The sequence below is a fragment of the Bubalus kerabau genome, chromosome 8 (genome assembly GCF_029407905.1).
Source record: "Bubalus kerabau isolate K-KA32 ecotype Philippines breed swamp buffalo chromosome 8, PCC_UOA_SB_1v2, whole genome shotgun sequence".
Taxonomy (NCBI): domain Eukaryota; kingdom Metazoa; phylum Chordata; class Mammalia; order Artiodactyla; family Bovidae; genus Bubalus; species Bubalus kerabau.
This window is the reverse complement of record NC_073631.1, coordinates 53,128,639-53,153,128: the sequence shown is the minus strand read 5'-3', so window position 1 is coordinate 53,153,128 and position 24,490 is coordinate 53,128,639. Positions and strand designations below refer to the sequence as shown.

General features: G+C 39.3%; 1 gene segment (V, D, J or C); it reads left to right on the top strand.

The window, feature by feature from the left end:
- Nucleotides 1-24,490, top strand: part of LOC129658548 (T cell receptor gamma constant 2-like) — a 32,646-nt gene extending 8,156 nt beyond the window's left edge. Inside the window, 5 exon segments of the C gene segment in view lie at nt 15,837-16,166; nt 18,950-19,039; nt 19,318-19,362; nt 22,035-22,073; nt 24,236-24,490. Of these exon segments, the coding sequence occupies nt 15,837-16,166; nt 18,950-19,039; nt 19,318-19,362; nt 22,035-22,073; nt 24,236-24,378 (647 nt within the window).

The window sequence follows — 24,490 nt, the reverse complement described above, 5'->3', positions numbered from 1 at the left end:
TGCGCAGGAAATAATCCCAAAGTCCTTACCTTATAGAACCAGGAACATCACAACATGGTAACATAGAATCGTCAGTTACCAAACGCCAATCCTGAGATAGCGCAGAGGTGGAATCACAGAAAATTTAAAGTAGTTAGGCTGATCATGAGAGAAAATGGAAAGAGAGGGAGAGAGAGAGAAGTCAAATCAATAAGAAATAAAAATAGAGAACTAGAAAAGGAAAGGCAGGTAGTAGAGATGGGCGAGAAGAGAGACAGAAAGTGACAGAAATAGAGACGAGGAAGGAAATTGTAAAACAGAGGAGCGATAAAGAGAAAGAGAGGGAAGAAAGTCAGAGCTGGAAAGAAAGAGGGTGTGGGGTAGCAATCGGAAATCGAGAAGATCTGTGCACAGAGATGTACTAACAGAGGGAGGTAGAGAAATAGAATGGTAGAGAAAAAACTGGTCAAGAGGAGAGCTGTACAGCAGTTGGGAGAGCTGTCTAAACACATGACATAATGAGGGGCCATATAATGGGATTACTTGCACATATATATGTGTATAATATATGTGTATATATATACACACACACCACAGGTACTTGATTCTTCTGTTGATGGGCACTTGGCTTGTTCCCGTGCCTTGGCTGTTCTATTAAACAGTGAACATAAGGGTGCAGGCATCTCTTAGTGTTTTTGTTTTCTACGGATAAACACTCAGAAGTGGAATTGCTGGATCATGTGGTAGTTTCATTTTTAACCTTTAGGGGAAACTCCATACCGTTTTTCATGCGACTACACCAATTTACATCCCCACCAACAGTGCACAAGGGTTCTATTTTCTGCCCATCTTCAACATGTTATTTCTAGCCTTGTCAATAATAGCCATTCGGACATGGGTGAGGTGATATCTCATTGTAGTTTTGATTTGCATGTCCCTGAATTTCAGAAAAAATATATGTTTTTAGTTTCTCTATTCCAACTATTGTGAGGCTCCTTATTTTTTCACGAAATCTGGACACTGTATGAGGCAGCCTTTTACTTGAGGATGAACATGAATCCTCTCTCCAATAGATTTATAACACATGCACACACACGAACACACATCCATTTAATTTTAAGGACAGTCAAATGTAGACTGACATAATCAATCTTACTTTCTTATAATAAAGCAGGTTCAGTTCTTATTGGATTCTCTGGTTGTTGGCTCCGAGTTTGCTTACAGGGGTAAAAGGAAAGGTAGTTCAGGGAAGGAATATAAAGATGTCACCAGACAAGACCGTGGCAGCAGCATAAACACTGAAATGCTGGACTACAGGGAACTTAGCCCCTGCTCACTTAGGACTGCTCACTCCACGAGGCAACAGGCAAGCTTGGTCCATGGCTCTCCTCGCCTCAGTTCGCATTTGATCCATCTGCTTGCAGTTCTGAGTTCTCAGTGCTCAGGCCTCTCCTCTCCTGTGGGGGAGATGGCAGCTCCCAGCCTGCCACAGGAGGGGCCTCAAGAAAGGGTTGGTGCAGAGAGGCGAGGCTCCTCCCCAGGCCTCCCCCAGCACCCACCCACTCTGGGATCAGCCCGGTGGTCTTTAAGAGAGATCCTCCCTGACTTCTCTGCCATCACATCTGCTCAGAATCCCAGTCTAGCTCACTGCTGGGGCAGGATGCGGGCCCCAGTATTGCTTCTGGTTGTCCTGGCTCCCGGTAAGTGTGTTGCCTGGATGCTCTTGGAATTTTTCTATATTTTGTGGCAATGTGTGGGGGGGGGGGGGCGGGGTAGGGGTGGGCGTGCGGGGGGGAGTGGGGGCGGGTTGTGGGGAAGAGGGTCATACTAAGAAATTAGTGGTTCCTCTTCCTCATTATTTTTTGTTGCTTTTCCCATTGCAGTCATGCAGGTATCTTCCGACTTGGTGTTAATCACTAGTAATACTGGGGAGACTGCTTCCTTCCCTTGTGATCTTACACAAGGGGCCACCTATATCCACTTGTACAAACATGAGGAGGGGACGGCCCCCCGACGTCTTTTATACTACAACAGCTACAACTCAAAGGCTGTGCTTGAATCAGGAATCAGTGGAACAAAATACCATGTCTATAAGAGCACAGGGAGGAGGTATACATTTAGAATCATAAATCTGCAAGCAAGTGATTCTGGCATATACTACTGTGCTATCTGGGATAAGCACGTTGGTTCAAACTTCCTGTACACTGCACTGGAAATTTTGCTTGTGGCTGCAAATCACAGCCCTGATATCAGCAGCTGCTTCACTTCTACCACCAATTTCTTTTTACTCTAAACAAAGAAAAACCCGGAACTCAATGCCCATGAATCAAACTTTATATTTGATGGCCACCTTCTACCTCCCTACTATAGCCATAGTTTTCCTAAAAACAGGCCTCCATCTCCAGTCTGTAGGCAAGCAGTCTGGCAGGCAGCATATTCTCAGATCTCCCAGAAGCTGGTAGAGTTCATATTATTTTCTCTTTAAAACAGACAGAGAACCTAGAATTATCTGTGAGGGGAGATATTTAGGAGAGGAAAATGGAAAGGCTAGATAATACTGAACCATTCACCTGATGAGAAAATGGCTGGGAATAGAGCATCTTTATTATCCAGGAGTATGAAGAATGAGAAATGATGGAATGAAAACTCGGACTTCTTGAACCTCAAGCTGGTATCCAATTTATCTTTTGGACCAACTGGTATCTCTCTCACATAATCAACAAGGGCATGGTTGATCTAGTGAAAATGTAGGGGGAAAAGTGATTGTTTTAGGTGTTGGTGGTTGGTGGTTTAGTCACTAAGTTGTGTCCAACTCTTGAGACTCCTTGGACTGTAGCTTGCCAGGCTCCTCTGTCCACGGCAAGAATTCTCCAGGCAAGAATATTGGAGTGGGTTGCCATTTCCTTCTCCAGGGGATCTTCCAGACCCAGGAATTGAACCCAGGTCTCCTGCATTATTGCAGGTAGATTCTTTACCGACTGAGCTACGAGAGAAGCCCCGGTGTTGTATTCTACTTATACCCTCTGTTGAAGTTCAGCCCACAGCCAGAACTGTCTTCAACATGTAAAGCCAAAGCTTCTTTCTACCCCCACTCCCTACCATTAACAAGGCCAAGTGCCAAACTAGAATGAGACTTATCAGATCATAATTTTCTCAGTAATTAAAATTAAAGAACACTTTGGGTGAACAATCAAAGAATGGTATATATTTCAATTGAAAAGTTATATAGCCAAGGGTTGTGGCTGCCTTATTGGGCTAGGTTTAAGGAAGCAAAATTGATATTGAAATACAGAAATGTCAGCTCATGTGTATATGGTTCTTCCAATTGTGTACCAGTGTCTGAGCTTCTAGAACAGTGTTTCTCAAACTGTGGTCCATGTACCACCTGCATCAGAAGTACCTGAATTGGAATAAAAGTGCATGTTCTGGGTGGCACTCAACAGAGTGAATCAGAATCATGGAACGAAGGCTGAAAATGTGCGTTTTTTGGTAGGCTGCTAGTGATTCTTCTTCAGGCTGATTGTAAGTCTTGCTGCACTAGCACAGGAGTGCCTACTAGAATAGTGTTCATGGTCTTATCCCCACCCCGAAGCCCCATCTGTCTTGTTGCATCCTGGGCGCTGCTGCTCTCCAGGTCATCACATTTCTCTATCAGAATCTCAGAATAAAAAAAAAAAAAAAAAAAAAAAAACAACAGTCTCACACTACAAGTCAAAGCTTCAGATTCTTCTTAGTTCCGTGACTGCAGACAGCAAGGAATTGCATAGTAAATGCACTGCCTTTAGCTTGCTCTATTGCATCAGCAACCACACTGTAACTATTTGCAGCTTTAGGAAAGCCTGAAGCATAAATATATTTTCGTTTATACTTTTCCAATGGTGTTAAGACTTTGTTTTGCCCTTTTGATTCCTTGATGAACTTTAATTTGAATTTTTGTGTATGGGTGTAAGGTAGCAATCTTAATGTGGAGATCCAATTTCTCCCCCAATTACTGACTAATGCATTATTATATCACTGTTTTTCTTTACACTTTGTGATAACTACTTTTCCATGTACTCACAGAACCCTTATGATCTCTCCCTCAGTTTCCATTCTCTGTCTCTGTTTATACAGGTCAATTTCTCTAAGGACACAGCTCTAGGTAGAGACACTGTATGTACGAGAAACAAAGACACATGTAGGATAAGCAGTATGCTATACACAACCCAGGTGTGATTGAAGAAATCAGAGGAAATAAAAAATGCTTGAAGACAATGAAAACGGGAAAACACCATACAAAAAAAATCTGTGGTATACAGCAAAAGCTGTTGTAAGAGAGAAGTTTATAGTGATACAAGCCTACCCCAAGATACAAGAAAAACCTCAAACAAACAGCCTAATCTTACACCTAAAAGAACTAGGAAAAAGAACAAATAAAGCCAAAGGTAAATGAAAGAGAATAAAAATCAGAGTAAAGTAAAATAGAGACTAAAAAAATCATAGAAAAGATCAATATTCCAAGAGCTGGTTATTTGAAAAGACAAACAAATTGGTAAAACTTTAGTCAAACTCATCAGGAAAAAAAAAAGAGAGAGAGAGAGAGAACTCAAAGATATAAAATTAGACATGAAATTAGAAGAAGTTAACAAATGATACCACCAAAATACAAACGGCAATAACTCATTACTACAAATAATTACTCAATACATGGCAAGAAAATAGACTGCCTAGAAGAAATGGATGCATTCCTAGAAATGTTCTAAAAAGTACAAGTTCTCCAGCAAGAATATAAAAACAGGGGGAAAAAAGTCTCTTCAGCAAGTGGTGCTGGGAAAGTTGGACAGATGCACATAAATCAATGAAGTTAGAACACACTCTCACCCCATACCCAAAAATAAGCTCATAATGGCTTAAAGATTTAAACATAAAACTTGACACCATAACTTGCCTAGAAGAAAGCATAGGCAAGACATTCTCTGACATAACTCATACCAATGTTTTCTTAGGTCAGTCTCTGAAGGCAATAGAAATAAAAACAAAAATAAACAAATGGGACCTAGTCAAACTTACGAGCTTTTTCACATCAAAATAAACCACTAAAAAAAAGACGACCAATAGAATTGGAGAAACTATTTATAAATGATGTGACCAACAAGGGCTTAATTTCCAAAATATGCGAACAGATCATACAACAAAAACAAAAAACAAACAACCCAGAGGCAAAGTGAGCTGAACACCTTAATAGACATTTCCTCAAAGAAGGCATACAGATGGCCACTAGGCACATGAAAAGATGCCCAACATCACTAACTATTAGAGAAATGCAAATCGAATCTACAACAAGGTGCAACTTCATGCCAGTCAGAATGGCTGTCATTAAAATGTCTACAAATAACACATGCTGGAAAGGGTGTGAAGAAAAGGGAATCTTAATACACCATCAGTGGGAATGTAAATTGGTGCAACCACTATAGAAAACAGTATGGAGGTCTCTCAGAAAATTAAAAATAGAATTACCGTATGACCTAGCAACCCCACTCCAGGCCATATACCAGGACAAAACAGTCATTTGAATGGTGCCTGCACCCCTCTGTTCATAGCAGCACTATCCACAACAACCAGAACATGGAAACAGCCTAAATATCCATTGACAGATGAATGGATAAGGAAGATGTGGTACATATCTATAATGGAATACTACTTAGCCATAAAAAGAACAAAACACTGCAATTTGCAGCAACATGGATACAACTAGAGATTATCATATTGAGTGAAGTAAGTCAGAAAAAGAAAGACAAATACCATACGGTATTACTTATATGTGGAATCTAAAATATGACACAAATAAATCTATCTTTGAAACAGAAACAGACTCATAGACATAGAGATCAGATTTGTGGTTGCCAACAGGGAGGAAGAGGAGAACAGGGATGGACTAGGAATTTGGAGTTGGCTGCTGCTGCTGCTGCTAAGTCACTCCAGTCATGTCGGATTCTGTGCGACCCCATAGAGGGCAGCCCACCAGGCTCCCCCGTCCCTGGGATTCTCCAGGCAAGAACACTGGAGTGGGTTGCCATTTCCTTCTCCAATGCATCAAAGTGGAAAGGGAAAATGAAAGTGAAGTCGTTCAGTCGTGTCTGACTTTTCGCGCCCGTGGACTGCAGCCTACCAGGCTCCTCCGCCCATGGGATTTTCCAGGCAAGAGTACTGGAGTGGGTTGCCATTGCCTTCTCCATTGGAGTTGGCAGATGTAAACTATTACATTTTGAATGGATAAACAACAAGATCCTACTGTATTGCACAAGGAACTACATCTAATATCCTAGGATGAATCATAATGGAAAACAATGTTGAAAAAAAAAAGAACATATATATGTGTAAAACGGAGTCACTTTGCTATACAGCAGAGATTGGCACAAATTGTAAATCAACTATGCTTCAATTTTAAAAAAAAGAGAAAAAATTCTCCAAATTTCTCCTTCTTAAAAATTAAACATTAAGTAAAGGTGTCTCCTGTCCTCTTCCCATTCCAAGATTTTCTGTCCAAGGACTCAGTTAGTCCCCTACTCATAGCTTAGTCGGTAAAGAATCTGCCTGCAATGCAGGAGACTCAGGTTTGATTCCTAGATCAGGAAGATCCCCTGGAGAAGGAAATGGCAACCCACTGCAGTATTCTTGCTGGAGAATCGTACAGACACAGGAAACTTGTGTGCTACAGTCCAAGGGGTCCCAAGAGTTGGACCCAACTGAGTGACCTTCATTCATTGTTCTTTATAACTCACACTTTTAGATGCCTTTTAATACAAACCTAACTTTTATGGCATTTGATAGAGAGCTATTTTTTTTCCAACATATAATTAATAGTTCATAACTAATTTTAAGATAATCTATCATTTCCCTACAATTAAAAATGCCTTAATTATATTTTTATATTAACATATGCTTGGAGGATTTGTGTTTTATTCATGTCTCAGTATTCTTACTCCATTATCATGTTATGTCAGTAACTTTGCAATAAGGGTTAAGAGCTGCTATGCCAAATTAGTTATTAAAAATCATTATTTTAATAAAAAAATTTAAATTACTTCATATTTACTTTTTATATCAATTTAAAATAAATATAACTAGCTCAGCCCCAATCTTTACAACATGGAACAAAAAAATAAAATGTTACCTTAAGTCTCATTGGAATTAGTCTATTTATACACATGATTTTAAGAAGAGTTTGCATGTTTGTGACATTGAGCTTTTCCTTCATGAATATATGTCTCTCCATTTATAAAGGTTAATTTTATGCCCTTTAGTAAAACCTTATACTCTTTCTTCTTACTGTTCTTATATTTAATAAAACTTATTAATTGCATAACTCTTTAGTTACTCTTTTGCATTTTATTGCTTAAATCTTTTATGCATTTTGAAAAAAAAGTAATTCCTAAAGCTCTCAATAATTCTGCTCATGGTCTTGAAATGAGGAAAATCACAGAACAAGTTTTCAGAAAGGAACTGAGGGGACATCATTCATGACTACAATAGGTGCAAAGGGTATATGACAGCCCTAAGTACTAACAACTTAGAATTCTCAGTTTTTTCTGTGGACACTCTGTGGATTATGAGATCTTATTTCCCCAACCAGAGATTGAGCCCAGTAAATGCAGTAAAAGTGCAGAGTCCTAACCACTGTACTGCCAGGAAATTCCCATGAACTCTCAGTTAAAAAAAAAAAAATCTATCTAAATATAATTGGCATCTGATCTCTCATCCCCTCCCATTCTGTTGGGACTGTGAGCTGAGCGCCTGTGAATGGACAGTTGCCCAACATGATCTCCTCTTACTTTCATCCTTGGGGCAGAGGAACTGATTGCTCACGGGATTTACACCATGAACAAGTGCATCTGGAGTAGACATGGAGGCAGTAAGAGCCTGTCCTGTCTGGTCCTGGCAGATGGACAGCTCATCTGTGCTCAGAGGAGTACTCAGCTGCTCCTGGCAATTTCTTTCCCCCTGCCCCAAGATGAGTGGCTTGAAATTACAGAATAGCCACGAAGAGACTTCTTTTGCCTATCAGAGAAATGGATATCGTTTTCAAGTTTTAGTTTAAAGAAAGTATTATTTCAACAGAGAGAGAATTCTGCAAATTTCTTCCTTTATCCTAGGAAAAATAATATTAAATAAGCCATCATAGGACTTATTTTCTCATTTTCCTTTACCTTGGTAAAGAATTGTGCTGCCCAATGAATGGAGAGCTTTGTTCACATTTCTGAAGTCCACGTGTGATGGCTGATGGGGTATTTGCATTTTCACTTACTGAAGGTTTTCCTCCTTTTAGCAATACATTCCCAAATCACTAAACAGCCCTGGTGTTTGTGAAAAGAGAATTGCCTTTCAACTGATGCAAACTCTGAACAGTTTCAACAGAACTGAACACCTGGAAATAAAAAAAAAGTCTTGATTCTTTGCATACCGTTCCTGGAAATTTAGAAACCCAGGTGGTTAACCAGCTGGTGCCAGTGATGTGTTCTTTTCCTGTTTTTATCCTTTTCATCTTCACCAATGTTTTCAGTGATTACTACTCCTTGGAAAGCAGATATTTGGGTCCATTTATCTGAGGAAAGTGGCTTCCCCAGTGGATCCCTGAGTCAGGAAGATTCCCTGGAGAAGGAAATGGCAACCCACTCCAGTATTCTTCCCTGGGAAATCCCAAGGCGGGCTACAGTCCAAGGGGTCGCAAAGGAGTCGGACACATCCTAGTGACTGAATAATAACAACAAATCTGTGGAAAACTTATAAAACATTGCATGCTGTGAAACCTATATCCAAGGACTTCCAAAAGAATTCAGATCAAACCGCCAGTATGAAGTTTTTTGACTTCTAGTCACTTTATAAAGGTAGAAAAAGGCTGGATTATTGTAGGAGCTTTTACCATTGTGATAGCTCAGGTTGGAAGAAGATATTTGGAGAAGGAGCTAACATCATAGTAACTCCTCCTGGTAAGTATCATTTTTCTATTCTTACTGTATTCATAAAACACTGAGAGATGCTTTGTAGAAACAACCTGGGGTCGCCCTGATATGGCTGCCACATTCTTGGCCTCAGCATCTAAACAGTAGTTTTACAGCTATTGGTCACTGTATATGGAAACTAAATCACCTTGTAAATGGTTTATTCTTGTCCCTGCTTGTAAGCAGTTGAAATTTGTGTTCTAGAAAACACACAGAAAATAGACTCAGGCTAGATAGTAAAGTATTCTGAAGACCATATCTGCTTATTGCTTCGTTTATCTTTCTATATTCTAACATAAATAGCATATTATATCATCACATTGGTATAAGTTGTTAGTTCAAGTTCCTTTTCTTGTAGGCAGTCTATTAAGTGAGAAACACTTTTCTTACTATCTCTTCTCTATATTTTGAGATAAAATACTGTGCTCCTGAATCTCCTGCAAAACCAATATTCCTGATTTTCATCTCATCCCTAAGAGCAGTGGAAGGAAATTCTTACAGTAAATGATTATACAACATTGATAAATCTCACTTCTTATTACTCTAGCCTCTTAGAAGGAGGCTGAGATTATTTGAAATTTAAACTATCTCATCTCTTGTGAAATTGTCTGGACATGGACCAGTTTGTGAGCTCAATGAGCCATTTCAGCTCCAAAGTTCATGAAAGTGTCTTCATGGCTGGGCATTCTCCTTTGCTCTTTCATTCTCTCAGGAAATATTTATTGAGGACAGTTTCTGTGCTGGGAGCTGCAGACAGAGGGTGAACAAGAGACACAACAAGTCTAACACCAAACAGCTTCTATTCTAGTGGAAAAGCATTCTAGATTCTGGCTTAATTGAGACCTGTCTTCTATGGTCCATGGCTGCAGAAGTAGTACGTCTTGGATTGTTGAGCTTGGTGTAATAGTTATTGCTTATAAAAAAAAACGTATCTTTCGTTTGGTGGAAGATTTTGATGAAATGGCCTCAAACCATGCCATTAAAGAGAATTTTAATATTAGTTAATATTTACTGAAGGATAGACACCATGATCGGAGAAGGAAATGGCACCCCACTCCAGTACTCTTGGCCTGGAAAATCCCATGGATGGAGGAGCCTGGTAGGCTGCAGTCCATGGGGTCGCTAGGAGTTGGATACGACTGAGCGACTTCACTTTCACTTTACACTTTCATGCATTGGAGAAGGAAATGGCAGCCCACTCCAGTGTTCTTGCCTGGAGAATACCAGGGACGGGGGAGCCTGGTGGGCTGCCATCTATGGGGTCACACAGAGTCGGACACGACTGGAGTGACTTCGCAGCAGACACGTAGTTTCAATGCCTTTTACTTTCTTCACCAGTAATCCTTTCATTTCCATTTTATAGATAAAGAAACTGAGGTTTAGAGAAGTTTAGTTACTTGCCTAAAGTCACATGACTAGCTACTGTGGCAAAATTTGGGATCCAGTAGAGACTTGTCAAAGTAAGAGGACTGGATCATTATGTGATATTTGAAACATTAAGTCATGTCTTTATATCCTGAATATTTACCCTTCTGTAGCCTGACCTGGATTCTGTAACTAACTATTAGTAATAGCTCATACTTTGTATTGCTGCTCACATGTGAAAGCAATGCTCTTGCTTTTAATCATAGCACTGAAATGACGTCTCTTTCCCTCACAAAGATCATGCATGTAAGTCACATGAATGTGCATTTATTAAACATTCAGAATATGTGTCACTTCTATCTCAATCCAAAAGAAGTGAATTAAAACCACAAAAAAAGAAAGCAAGAAAAAAAATGTAGTGGAATAAATACCCCATATTAACCGACTAAAATAAGCACACCAAATTTTCAAATATGTTTTCCCACCACAAAATTAAAAAAAAGAACTTCAATGTGGAAGTCTTTAGTAGGAAAATGAAGTAAAAAGGGGACATTGCCTTCAATATCCAGTTTATAAAATGGAGGAAATGGTCTTCAAACAAATATGTTTATGCTCCCAAAGCATCAATGCAATGGGCACCAAAATGTAATGTCATTCATGAAATGGTGACCCTCAGCTGATAAGATGAGGCAATCCAACTTAACAAAGGAGAATTTGAGTAGCAGGCATCCTGCCATTTTTGTGGTCATTTGTCATAAGGCCCATACCTGGAGCTGCAAGCTGAACTTTGGATATGAACTGGATAGATTTTTTGAAGCTGAAATTTCTGGTAAAATCTTGAGCTACCCATAGATTGTGATGTTGTTGGGGAAAAAGCCATTTGTTGTGGACAGCAGAAGTGACATTCCATATACTGGCTGCATACGTTAGGCTTTAGCCAATGTTCCCTTTGATTTTGTTCACCCTGGAAATGCAGCAAATACGACAGAACAAATGACTGCCTATTAACTGGGTGTGTGAAAAGCTGTGATACAGGCTTGGAGAATCCCAGACATATCAAAACACAGAGGGATGCCAACAAATCATCCGTTGCTATGGATCTACTTGTAAACCCCAGATACTGAACTCCCATCAGATAGGCAAGATTTGCTCCCATGATATTAAAATGTCATGTTGGACCACACAACTATCACAAATAAAAATACTACTAATAATATCAATGATAATGTAGTAATATTTACAATCTCTTACCTCTATATAATTATTATTCAAATGACTTTTCAGATCTTGTTTCATTTTGAGCTCACCAAAACACTAATAAGGATGGTCATTTGACTTAACAGTAGCACGGTCATTTTCAAATAAATAAGGTACCCAAGGCGTTAGTTTACTTGATTTGCTCAACCACAGAGCTTGTTAGGAGCGAAATGAACCAGGACCAGAAGCCTAGTGTCTTGAATTCCAAGTCATCATAGTTCTACTAGAATTTGAAGAAATCAGAGAAGCTAATTAGTCTAAAGTTTTTGATATGACTTGAATCACTGTGGAATAATTACATAAAAAACTTCAATGTTGGAGCAAAACTCATTGTCACAGGTAGGTATCAGAAGAATATAATTTTTTTTCAAGGTAATGGAAGGTAAGAAATAATTAAATAGGAATGATATTTCCCAAAAATGGGAATGTGGATGGGAATTATATGTAGAGATTTAACCACAAATTCACATGGTAAAGGAGAGCATAGACAACACTGTACAAATATTATAAAAAATTTGGCTTCGTGTCTGTGTGGACTTCTATAAAGGGCTCATGTATAATGTACATAATCATCATGTAAGTATTTGGCCCAGGGTTGAAGTTTGTCATTACAGGTAAGTTTTATGAGTTAACATGTCTCCTTTCCTGATGCTGAAGGGGTATTTCCAAAGAAAGTGGGCTTTGGAGTCAGGCTGACCTGGAACTTCCGATCCACCACTAACTACGTATGTGAACATGTACGTTATTCTCTGGACTCAGTCTCCTAATCTGTAAAATAGTATAACAGTATTATCCAGCAGGGGTTGTATGAGAATTAAATGAGACAGTGTGATGAAGTATTTAGCACGTTGTCTAATGCATCAGTATTCGTGTCTGGATAAGCCCGTGGACAGAGGAGCCAGGCGGGCTACACTCCATGGGGTTGCAAAGAGTTGGACACGACGGAGCACTGTATGTTTTGTTGGCTAACACGTCATACGAGTTGGATAGGTGTTTATTCAAATGTAAAGGGAAAATTGCATCCAAGAGGCAGAGTGTTGGTAGTCAAACTATTGATGAATTGAAATTCTTCAGAGGATGCAGCTGTACTATTAACAAATGGAAGGTTATCTTATGGTTCCCTCACACACATATATTGAATTGGAAGGTATCTGTCTCACTTTAGCAGACTTTGGTACATGGCAAGAAAAAATGAGATTAAAATATGTTTATTTTTTATATGTCCTATTGTTCTATGTGCTTTAAATCTTAATCCTTTAATTTAATTGATATCATTTTTAACAACAACATTTATTGGCTCTAAAATATATAACCAGTAAGCTTGGGCTTCATGCTCATACTTATCAGAAAAAAGTTTTAGTTTATAAAGAAAATGATCAAGAAGTGAAGCCAATTAAATATAGATAGAAATCTCATGAATTACAAATTCTTATTTAAGTGTGAAAGAGCTTCAATTATTTAGTTTGTAAAAGAAAAATGAGAGGGGGGAAAAAAGAGGGAAGACCTAAATCACTATCAACAAAGTATATGGCTGGAGAAATATAGTGTCTTGCTTTTATAATGTGTAAAATACCACTTGTACTAAAAGCAAGATGTATAAAATTAAAATAGCACATTACAACCCAACTTTATTTACAACATGAGTGAAAAATCAACCCTGTCTGCTTACTGATTTAGAAGAAAAACCAGGAACTTTGCTGCACAGGCAGAAGTTCCCAAGAAATGTCTTTTCTTCTCAGATGAGAAGTCCAATTTCTCCCTTCTTAAGATATTTCCCCGTGAAGGACTCTCCAGTGGTCCAATGGCTAAGACTCCACCTTCCAATGCAGGTGGCACAGGTTCGATCCCTTGTCAGGATATATACTTCATGCAGCTGGTGGAAAAAAAGAAAATAGTGGCAGTAAAGCAGTTCAGCAGCCTTAGGGGGCAAATTCATTATAGGGAAAACACCGAGAGCCAGAATATTGTGTATTATTCAGTTCACTTCAGTTCAGTTCAGTCGCTCAGTCATGTCCGACTTTTTGCGACCCCATGAATTGCAGCAAGCCAGGCCTCCCTGTCCATCACCAACTCCCGGAGTTCACTCAGACTCATGTCCATCGAGTCCGTGATGCCATCCAGCCATCTCATTCTCTGTTGTCCCCTTTTCCTCCTGCCCCCAATCCCTCCCAGCATCACAGTCTTTTCCAATGAGTCAACTCTTCGCATGTGGTGGCCAAAGTATTGGAGTTTCAGCTTTAGCGTCATTCCTTCCAAAGAAATCCCAGGGCTGATCTCCTTCTCAAGATAAAACTTCAGATGAAATTCCAAAATAAAATGTGCTTTTGGTGAACATTTTCTGAATTTGGAAAAATTCTAAGTAGATTACTTGATAGGTTTAGTATAAGAGCCTTTCTGAAAATACATTTTTTTTACATGAAAGTATAGTTAGTTCACAACGTTGGGTTATTTTCAGGTGTACAGCAAAGTGATTCAGTTTTTTTGTGTATGTATTATTTTTCAGATTCTTTTCCATTAAAGGTTATTGCTGCTGCTGCTAAGTCGCTTCAGTCGTGTCCGACTCTGTGCAACAGAGACAGCAGCCCACCAGGCTCCCCTGTCCCTGGGATTCTCCAGGCAAGAACACTGGAGTGGGTTGCCATTTCCTTCTCCGATGCATGAAAGTGAAAAATGAAAGTGAAGTCGCTCAGTCATGTCTGACTCTTAGTGACCCCACGGACTGCAGCCTACCAGGCTCCTCCATCCATGGGATTCTCCAGGCAAGAGTACTGGAGAGGGGTGCCATTGCCTTCTCCGATTAAAGGTTATTACAAGATATTTAATATACTTCTCTGTTCTACATCGTAGGTTCTTATTGTTTATCTATTTTATATACAGTAGTGTGTATCTGCTAATCCCAAATTAGGAGTTTGGGACTAATAATACATTTTTAATAGAAGTTTTGGAAATACCATTATACAATCAAGGCACTATAAATAACATGCTGCTCTACTCCAAAATCTAGAGTGGTTCAGGTATAAAATTGAGAGGTCATATAAAATTAGAAATAAAGAGAATTTCATCCCTTCAGAATCGGGCATGGGATCCACATCTGGAGCTCAAAGTTCAACTTCACAGTATACATGTCAAGTACACATGGGTGTTGATTCCCATTCTCAAAAGTAACTATATTGCTTTGTAAAACCAATAAATTTTCTCTGGGTATTTATTTTTATGGTTCATTCCAGAATCAGTTAAATGAAGAGTGAGAGTCCACAGAGTTGCAGAATATGAGAATGTGTTATTTGGACAAAGAGAGCATAAATTGCAAAACACAGGATGGGAAAGGGAAGTAGTTTAGAAGCTAGCAAAGATTTTCACCAATACAGATACCATCAGTTACCCATTGCCCCCGCCACCCCTATTCCCACCACCCACCCATCCACTTCAAAACAGGCTCCAGTATTATAGAACAAAAGAGATTTTTGAAAAGCTAACTGGGGACTTCCCTGGCAGTCCAGTGATTGGGACTCCACATTTCCACTGTAGGAAGCATGGATTCAATCAATAAACATGTTCATGAATGTTGGAAGTCTTGATGTGGGGTATTTATATGGGATATTTAAAAGTCATAATCCCATGGACAGAGGAGACTGGCAGGCTATAGTCATTAGGTCATGAAGAGTCAGACAGGACTGAAGGGACTTGGCACGCACACAAGATGCACCCCATCTCTGCATATGGAGAAAAAGTGAAGGTCAAGTTATAATCCAGCTCTGCTACTTAACAGCTGTGACTTTGGGCAAGTTCCATGAAGTCTTGAACTTCTCTGGCCTTTAAAAATAGAACAGTACTAAGCACCTAACAGGAGAAGACAATGGCACCCCACTCCAGTATTCTTGCCTGGAAAATCCCATGGACAGAGGAGCCTGGTAGGCTGCAGTCCATGGGGTCGCTGAGAGTCGGACACGACTGAGCGACTTCACTTTCATTTTCACTTTCATGCATTGGAGAATAAGATGGCAACCCACTCCAGTGTTCTTGCCTGGAGATTCCCAGGGACGGGGGAGCCTGGTGGACTGTCATCTCTGGGGTCGCACAGAGTCGGACATGACTGAAGTGACTTAGCAGCAAGCACCTAACAACGTACTGTGGATGAAAGGCCATAGTGAGCAGTAGCCTTTTGTTCCTTTAACTACTCACTAGGTTTTCCAAGCCACAACATGTTGGTGTTTCTTTAACCATTCTTTTTAATTACTATTCCATATTGCCCTACAGAGAGAAACCTCGAGGCAGACACTTCCCCCAAGCCCACTGTTTTTCTTCCTTCAATTGCTGAAATCAACCATGATAATGCTGGAACATATCTTTGTCTCCTGGAGAAGTTTTTCCCTGATGTTATTACAGTTTCTTGGAGAGCAAAAAATGACAGAAGAGCTCTGCCATCCCAGCAGGGAAATACCATGAAGACCAAGGACACATACATGAAGTTCAGCTGGCTGACTGTGACCGAAAACTCTATGGATAAACAACATGTATGTGTTGTCAAACACAAGAAAAATATAGGAGGAATTGATCAAGAGATTATTTTTCCTTCAATAAAAGAAGGTAAGTGAATATAAATATAAATATAACCTCCCCAAATACTGTTTTTCAAAGGCAATACCCACCTTTCCAGCTAAGTGTTAATGAAAAACAAACAAATATGTCTTGATAAAATGATGTTTCATTTAATGGTAGCTATCTCCCCATACGATTAAAATAGGATAGACTTTGAAACATAGAAAAGAAAAAAATTTACTTCTCTCACCCTCAGTTTCATCTTCCAAAATATTAAGATCATATGATGTTTAAGTGTTAGAGTTGTTGTATGGATTAAATGAAACAACATATGTGAAAGCATCGAGCAACTTAGCACACAACAGATCTTCACTGTTGGGGATCTTGGTTGGTCAGGAAATAACAACACTTATACATCTTTCAGGAATGTCCTTCAGCAGGCAAAGTCATTCTCAATTCAGTTCTCCTTTACAATTCCAAAGCAATGAGTTATTAAATGACAAAATGGTGTTAGTATAAGGGAGCCAAATTGCAGCTCAGCAAAAAGAATAATTTGACCAGGTGGTTTTTTAAGGGCTTAGGTTTTTGAAATTTGTATTTTACATACCACTATAAGATAAAATTTGTAATCAAAGATTGGGTGATGCTAAAGTGTACAAACTTACTCCCATTCTACATAATGAATGCATTTCTTGCTATTAGAAAAGGTCTTTCAAGATATTTTTATTGCAGCCCTAGCACATGCCAGGTCTGGAGGGATGTACGGATGGACACACTGGGGTGAATTACTGCCCAAGGAGGATGCATTATAGTCAAGAGAATATACACTTTCCTTGATGACTTAGGGTCACCTGTGATCCAGGCATGACATCTCAAAGCAGCCCCTGTGAGCAGATGCTGGACATGTCCATGCAGTGTGGGCAGAGAGCTGGGATGTGCCTTGGCCCTGGCAGTGGTCCTGTAACTCACTGGACTCAGGATTTAATGTCCTGCATGTTCACCTAACAGACCAAAGGCTCCAAAGCGCCCATCAGAAGGAATCATTTTGTGCTTTTCCCTGTGGCTAGGAAACCTTTTTCGGAGAAGGCAATGGCACCCCACTCCAGTATTCCTGCCTGGAAAATCCCATGGATGGAGGAGCCTGATAGGCTGCAGTCCGTGGGGTGGCGAAGAGTCGGATACGACTGAGCGACTTCACTTTCACTTTTCACTTTCATGCATTGGAGAAGGAAATGGCAACCCACTCCAGTGTTCTTGCCTGGAGAATCCCAGGGACGGGGGAGCCTGGTGGGCTGCCGTCCATGGGGTCGCACAGAGTCGGACACGACTGAAGCGACTTCGCAGCAGCAGCAGCAGCAGCAGCAGGAAACCTTTTTAAAGCCGTGGGAACCAAGCACATAGAATGTGCATAGATGTTTGCTATGCCCCAGTCCGAATTTCTGAAGTAAGTCTTTATCTTCTCTGATTCTTAGTTTATCCAATGATCACATCAGGTTTGAACACTTGTCTTGGTTTTGTCCTGGGGCTGCAATAAAGAACAAATGAAATAACATGAGAGAAAACACTTGCTTTCCAGAATATGACATGGCTGTACCTATTCATATATTCATCATATACATTTATATCCTCTTCTAAAACTAATTAAAAATAAAATTACAAAAGTAGCTCTAAATTTTAATTTTTATTCTAATAGAAAAGAAGCAAATTTGCAGTTTAATGTAATCGTGGCTTTAAGAGTCCTACTTAAGGACACTAAAAGTACTAGGTTTTAATTTTTCTTGTAATGAGAAAAAAATAAGTATATAAGTTTCATTGTGACGGTTACCATATTAGAGAGATATTCCAGTTCATAATGTGTTTTACCTGAACACAATTCTGAAACAAATGCATTCCAAGGGTTTCTAATGGCTGTAAAGCTAATGATGGCATTTTGGTTAATGTTATTCTATAGCAAACTTCCAATGCTGTTTCTTAAAATTATTTTGTTTTTGATAAAAGCTAAGAATATAACATGAAGTACATATTAATGAAATGATTTTACAGAGAAATAAATCTAATCTGGTCCTAGTTATTGACCAACCTTCACTGAGAAAGAGAACTTAAACACATAGAGTTGATTATAAAACTTTATTACTTTATTGTTTCTGCCTCAACCAATGCATGTTAATAAGAGATTTGTTTATCTTTTAGTGAATAAACCCATTGTAAAGGAATATATGTATATTACACATACATATATATTGCAATATACTGCTGCTGCTGCTGCTAAGTCGCTTCAGTCGTGTCCGACTCTGTGCAACCCCATAGACGGCAGCCCACCAGGCTCCCCTGTCCCTGGGATTCTCCAGGCAAGAATACTGGAGTGGGTTGCCATTTCCTTCTCCAATGCATGAAGGTGAAAAGTGAAAGTGAAGTAGCTCAGTCGTGTCCGACTCTGAGCGACCCCATGGACTGCAGCCTACTGGGCTCCTCCATCCACGGGATTTTCCAGGCAGGAGTACTGGAGTGGGGTGCCATCGCCTTCTCTGATTGCAATATACACTCACGTATAAACATATGTGCATGCGTGCAAAGCCGCTTCAGTCGTGTCCAAATCTTTGCAACCCCATGGACTGTAGACCACCGGGCTTCTCTGTCCATGGGATTCTCCAGGCAAGACTATCAGAATGGGTTGCTGTGCCCTCCTCCAGGGGATCTTCTTGATCCAGGCACCAAACCTGTGTCTCCTGTGACTACTGCCCTGCAGGTGGATTCTTTACTGCTGAAACATACTCACAGTATCAAATAATGGGCACAGATGATTCATTAATACTTGTTCTCATTTCTTGTAGTTGTCACCTCACTTGTCCCTACGACTGAGCCTCCTACTACTGAGCCTCCTACTACTGAGCCTCCAAATGATTGTTTGACCGATGAAAGCAGTAAGTTTTTGTACAGATTTATCTTTATGTCATGTTTTAGTCTTTCTTTCTTCCTGTTGAACTTCTCTGTTTTAAAGTGGAAAAGACCAAATATCTGAAATTGTGGGGCTCATCATTGTTATAGTTTTACTGATCATCTCTACTGTCATCTGTCAATAGATTATATACATATGTGTATGTATATATACACAGATACCATATTATACATACATATGCACTCACTGTAAAATAATGAGTGTGGACAATTGATTAATACTTGCTTCCTTTGCTTTTATAAGTTACAGATACTGGTTCTAAAAAAGCTTGTCTGAAAGATGGAAGTGGTAAGTTTTGCTTATGTTTGCCTTTAAGACATCCTATAGCACTTTTTTCTTTCCTGATCAATTACCTTTCTTAAAAAAATGTTATTTATTTATTTTTAAATGTAACAAAGATGAATATTTTGAATGATGCAATTCAAACAACAAGTACAATTCAAAAAAAATGATACCAAAAAGAGGTACAAAGGTATTTCTTTGTGAATTCACAAAGAAATAGACATCATAAACAGTTAGACACCTAACAACAAAGAAACAAAGATACCTTAAGCAAAAATCAGAAGAAATATATGGGAAAATAAAAAAACATATAATCATAATGAGACATATTAACATTTCTCTGAGAATATTTTATCAAGCGCAGAAAAAATAAAAATGGGAGCATCTTGAATGATGTCATTAATAATTTAAATATAATAGATTTCTATTTATATTAATTTATCTTAATCTTATATACTATACAAATATATTTAACATTTTATATCTCATACATTGTTATTAGATATGCATAGGCCATTTAGAAAAACTGACAAAGATAAACATTTAGTTCAGTTCAGTTGCTCAGTCATGTCCGACTTTTTATGACCCCATGAATCGCAGCATGCCAGGCCTCCCTGTCCATCACCAACTCCCGGAGTTCACTGAGACTCACGTCCATCTAGTCAGTGATGCCATCCAGCCATCTCATCCTCTGTCGTCCCCTTCTCCTCCTGCCCCCAATCCTTCCCAGCATCAGAGTCTTTTCCAATGAGTCAACTCTTCGCATCAGGTGGCCAAAGTACTGGAGTTTCAGCTTCAGCATCATTCCCTCCAAAGAAATCCCAGGGCCGATCTCCTTCAGAATGGACTGGTTGGATCTCCTTGCGGTCCAAGGGACTCTCAAGAGTCTTCTCCAACACCACAGTTCAAAAGCATCAATTCTTCGGCACTCAGCCTTCTTCACAGTCCAACTCTCACATCCATACATGACCACTGGAAAAACCATAGCCTTGACTAGACGAACCTTTGTTGGCAAAGTAATGTCTCTGCTTTTGAATATGCTATCTAGATTGATCATAACTTTCCTTCCAAAGAGTAGGTGTCTTTTAATTTCATGGCTGCAGTCACCATCTGCAGTGATTTTGGAGCCCAGAAAAATAAAGTCTGACACTGTTTCCACTGTTTCCCCATCTATTTCCCATGAAGTGATGGGACCGGATGCCATGATCTTTGTTTTCTGAATGTTGAGCTTTAAGCCAACTTTTTCACTAAACATTACCAAATTTCTAAAAATTGAATTTTTTTGTCACTCACTTATACACATATATTACTTTTGAAATTATATTCTGTTATAGGTTATTACAAGATAGTGACTATAGCTCCTTGTGCTAAATAGTAAACATTTGTTTCTTGTTGCATATCTATTTTTTTTTTAATTAGAAATCTAGCATCTTATTCAAACTAAGTCAAACAAATGAAATCAAAATGTCATAATTCAGATTGGCTGGGCAGATGAAAACATGTGCATGTATGCACTCCCATTTCCAATGTCACTCTGCTTGACCCCCCAAACTGTATGTAATTGTTTTATATGTTAGGTTAATCATGTTCCCATTATGGCTTGCTATTGTAATTCTCTTTTATTTTTTGTTTGGCTATTGATTGTGAAAACTGATAAGCATCTTTCACTATTGTGATCATGAAATGGCAACCCACTCCAGTGTTCTTGCCTGGAAAATCCTATGGACAGAGGAACATGGCAGGCTATACAGTCCATGGGGTCACAAAGAGTCAGACACGACTGAGTGACTAACACTAACATTAACTATTACTCACTTAATACCATTGAATCATGACTGGTCAACAGAAAAATAATAGAATTCTATATCACCAAAACTACCATTTAATAGAAAAACCTGTAAACACTTTTTAAAATCCAGATGTGTATTAGAATTAACTTGGAATTTTTTGAAAAATACAAATGCCCAGGTATTGCTTTTTTTTGGCCAGAGCTCCAGATATGTTTCTAATAAGCAACCATGTTTAAAAGCAACTGGACTACATGAGGATCTTTTACTTTTATCTAGTTTGTTTCACTTTTTGTATTTCATATTCAGTGCTCCCATTTCATTTAGTTTATGTTTTCCAATTTCTCCATCTCTTTTTTTTGATGTTCTTTATCAAGCCTGTATCAAGCATAGTAGAAAAGTTATTGTATAAATATATATAAATAATATGTATAATATATATATTTTAGAAAGCATGAGTCAGACACAACTAAGTGACTTCACTTCCACTTTTCATTTTCATGCATTGGAGAAGGAAATGGCAACCCACTCCAGTGTTCTTGCCTGGAGAATCCCAGGGACGGGAGAGCCTGGTGGGCTGCTGTCTCTGGGGTCGCACAGAGTCGGACATGACTGAAGCGACTTAACAACAGCAGCAGAAAGCATGAATTTTTACCTATCAATTACCTCTTGAACTTCCTTGGTTAATGTTAAGAAAAAGTCAATTATTCCTGAAAATGTGGTGTTCATACATTTAATCAGAGTATCTCTCCTGTCTGTGTTAGCAGATCTTCTATTATATATACATGCATATTAATGCACACATAGTTAATCACATTTGTGCCACTGTCTAATAATATATATGAATGACTGACAATACAATTGATTAATACCTGCTCTCCTTTCTTCTAGATACTAATTCTACAAAGGCATGTCTGGAAGGTGAAAGCAGTAAGTGTTGTCTTTGTTTGCCTTTGTGTCATGTTACAGCACTTTTTTCCCTCTGGATAAACTTGACTTTTGGACTTCCTTGATATAAGGTAGAAAAAACAAAATGTCTGGATATTGCAGAATAGACTGCATATTTTAAGTAAATCCATCATTCCCGAAGAGTCATCTTAACACATTAAATGCTGGTTTTGGTGTAAGATGACTCTAAATGAGAGGATGAACTGATGGGCTCCTAATTATTTCAACAGTGGGCTTTACCCAGTGTAGATTTTTTTTACCCAGTGTGTAGATTTTGTTTGTAATAATTGCAGAAACTTGATATCAAGTTGCTTCTAGATTGTTTTTGAGTTTTAGCCCTTGCTGGTAACTAATACATGAACTGACACTTGCTGAGAGCTTGATATACATAAGGTGTTGTGCTGTATCTTATGTGCATATTTTTTTTCTTCATCATAACACTCCTATGAGGTGGTGTAGCATTTTCCCATAAGTTTTCAATGAGGGCCACTAGCCAAAATTACTTAAATCCCCTGTACGAAGCTCCAAAGCTAGATATGAGGACTCAACAAAGGCCATCTGAATCCATGGTTCAGACACTTACTCAGTTCTCTATTCCATCTTTAAGATATAGAGCAAGAATCTTAAGACCGAGACCCTGAGACAGGGTGGACCCATGGGCAGGATATAAGTACGTGAATTTCCAACTATCACAGACAGCACTTTAACCCCAGTTCTTTTATTATTAGTTGCACGAAGGTGGGTACATTACTTCTATTTCTGCGCAATAGTGCCCTCTTCTGCCAACTGGGAACAATTGCACCCAACTCAGTTATTACAGAGATAAGGTCACCTATGTGGAATGTCTCCCGTAGGGTATCCATTTAGCTGGCACAGGATCAGTACTAGTTGGTGACCCCTTCTCCCTACATGAAGGTTCTCAGTGAATTTAGAAGCACTGGCAATGGTCCTGCTGATCCCTCCTCCGTTCCCAGGGTGTCAGGGGGCCTGGAACTCAGCCAACATCTGACCTGACTCATGGCCATGAGTGATGAGCATGTCCCTCCTCCTGAGATCCTTTCCACATCACATACTAGTGATTCTGGAGTTCTGACTCCATGAAGGTAAAGCATAGAAAAGGGAAACATACAGGAAGAAACTCAGCCTTGTAGTCCATTGAGTAGCAAGTCAGGCCCAGTATCATTGTTAATTGCTTCTTGACATCATGTACTTCTTGCAAAACTTCAAAGGAGAGTAAGTGCAATTATCCTAGAACATCACGGGCATGAGGTTAGATATCTAAGAAAGACAGGTGACTGAGGCATGAGCTCCTAAGGTTTCGGGGATTTTGGACTAACCACTCTCTTCCATTTTGTACCAAGTTCTCTTTCCTAAAGCCTTCCCCCCACCTCACTGTGTCACAACCACATTTCCCTGGTTTATCCCCTTCATAGGAATCTCACTGGTGCACAACATGTAATGGCTCAGATGCTTCCACATCAGCAGTTCAACTTGCTGTTTATGCTTAACTTTGATGTCTGGGATATTTATTGCACACAGAAATGCAGGACTACAGAGCAGCTAAGAATACCTTCTTCAGATTCAGGTTGCTGGGATTGAAATGTGATTTCTGGTGCTTTCTAAATGTGTGACACCAAGCAAACTATTTCTCTCTGTCCTCAGTTTACTGGTAAAAGGGGGTTGAAAATGATAATCTCATAGGTTATTTGAAAACTTAACTAAGATTAGAATCTTGCATGCAAAGCTCTCAGAATAAGTGTTTGACGTTTGGTTAGGGGTTAAGAAACGTCACCTGTTATTGTTACTCAGAGATGTGATGGGGCAAAAAATGCAAAATGCTATTTATCATAGATATTTTTCCCATTTGGACTCATTCTTTAAAAACACAACCTTGCTTTTTAATATTTGGGAAGGTTCTGTTGAATTTAGTTGAGGTTGTTGATTGACTGGAATTGTCAACTAGATTCTGAGTTGTTCTGGTGGTGGTGGTGCTCATGGTGGTTGCATCTGCTTTCTTTGGGTTTGGGGTGCAGGGGTGCCACTTCTTTGCAGATCACCAGAAATAAATCATTGTGACCACTTCCGTGAGTATATGCTCTCCTCTCCAAAGAACACTTGAAACTAACCAAAATGACTTCTCCTAGGTACCCTGCAGCTGCAGCTCATGAACACCTCCGCCTATTACACCTACCTCTTACTCCTGCTCCTGAGCACAGTCTACTTTGTTGTCATCGTTTCCTGTGTGTTTAGGAGAACAGGCGTCTGCTGTGACGGGAAGATCTCGTAATGGGGGGGCTACCGAGAGGTCAACTTTTCTTCATCATCTACAGTCCCAGAAATCCTCTGCTTGCTTTTTGGTTTGGGTTATCTCAGTTCAGATGTGTATTTATCTATGATGT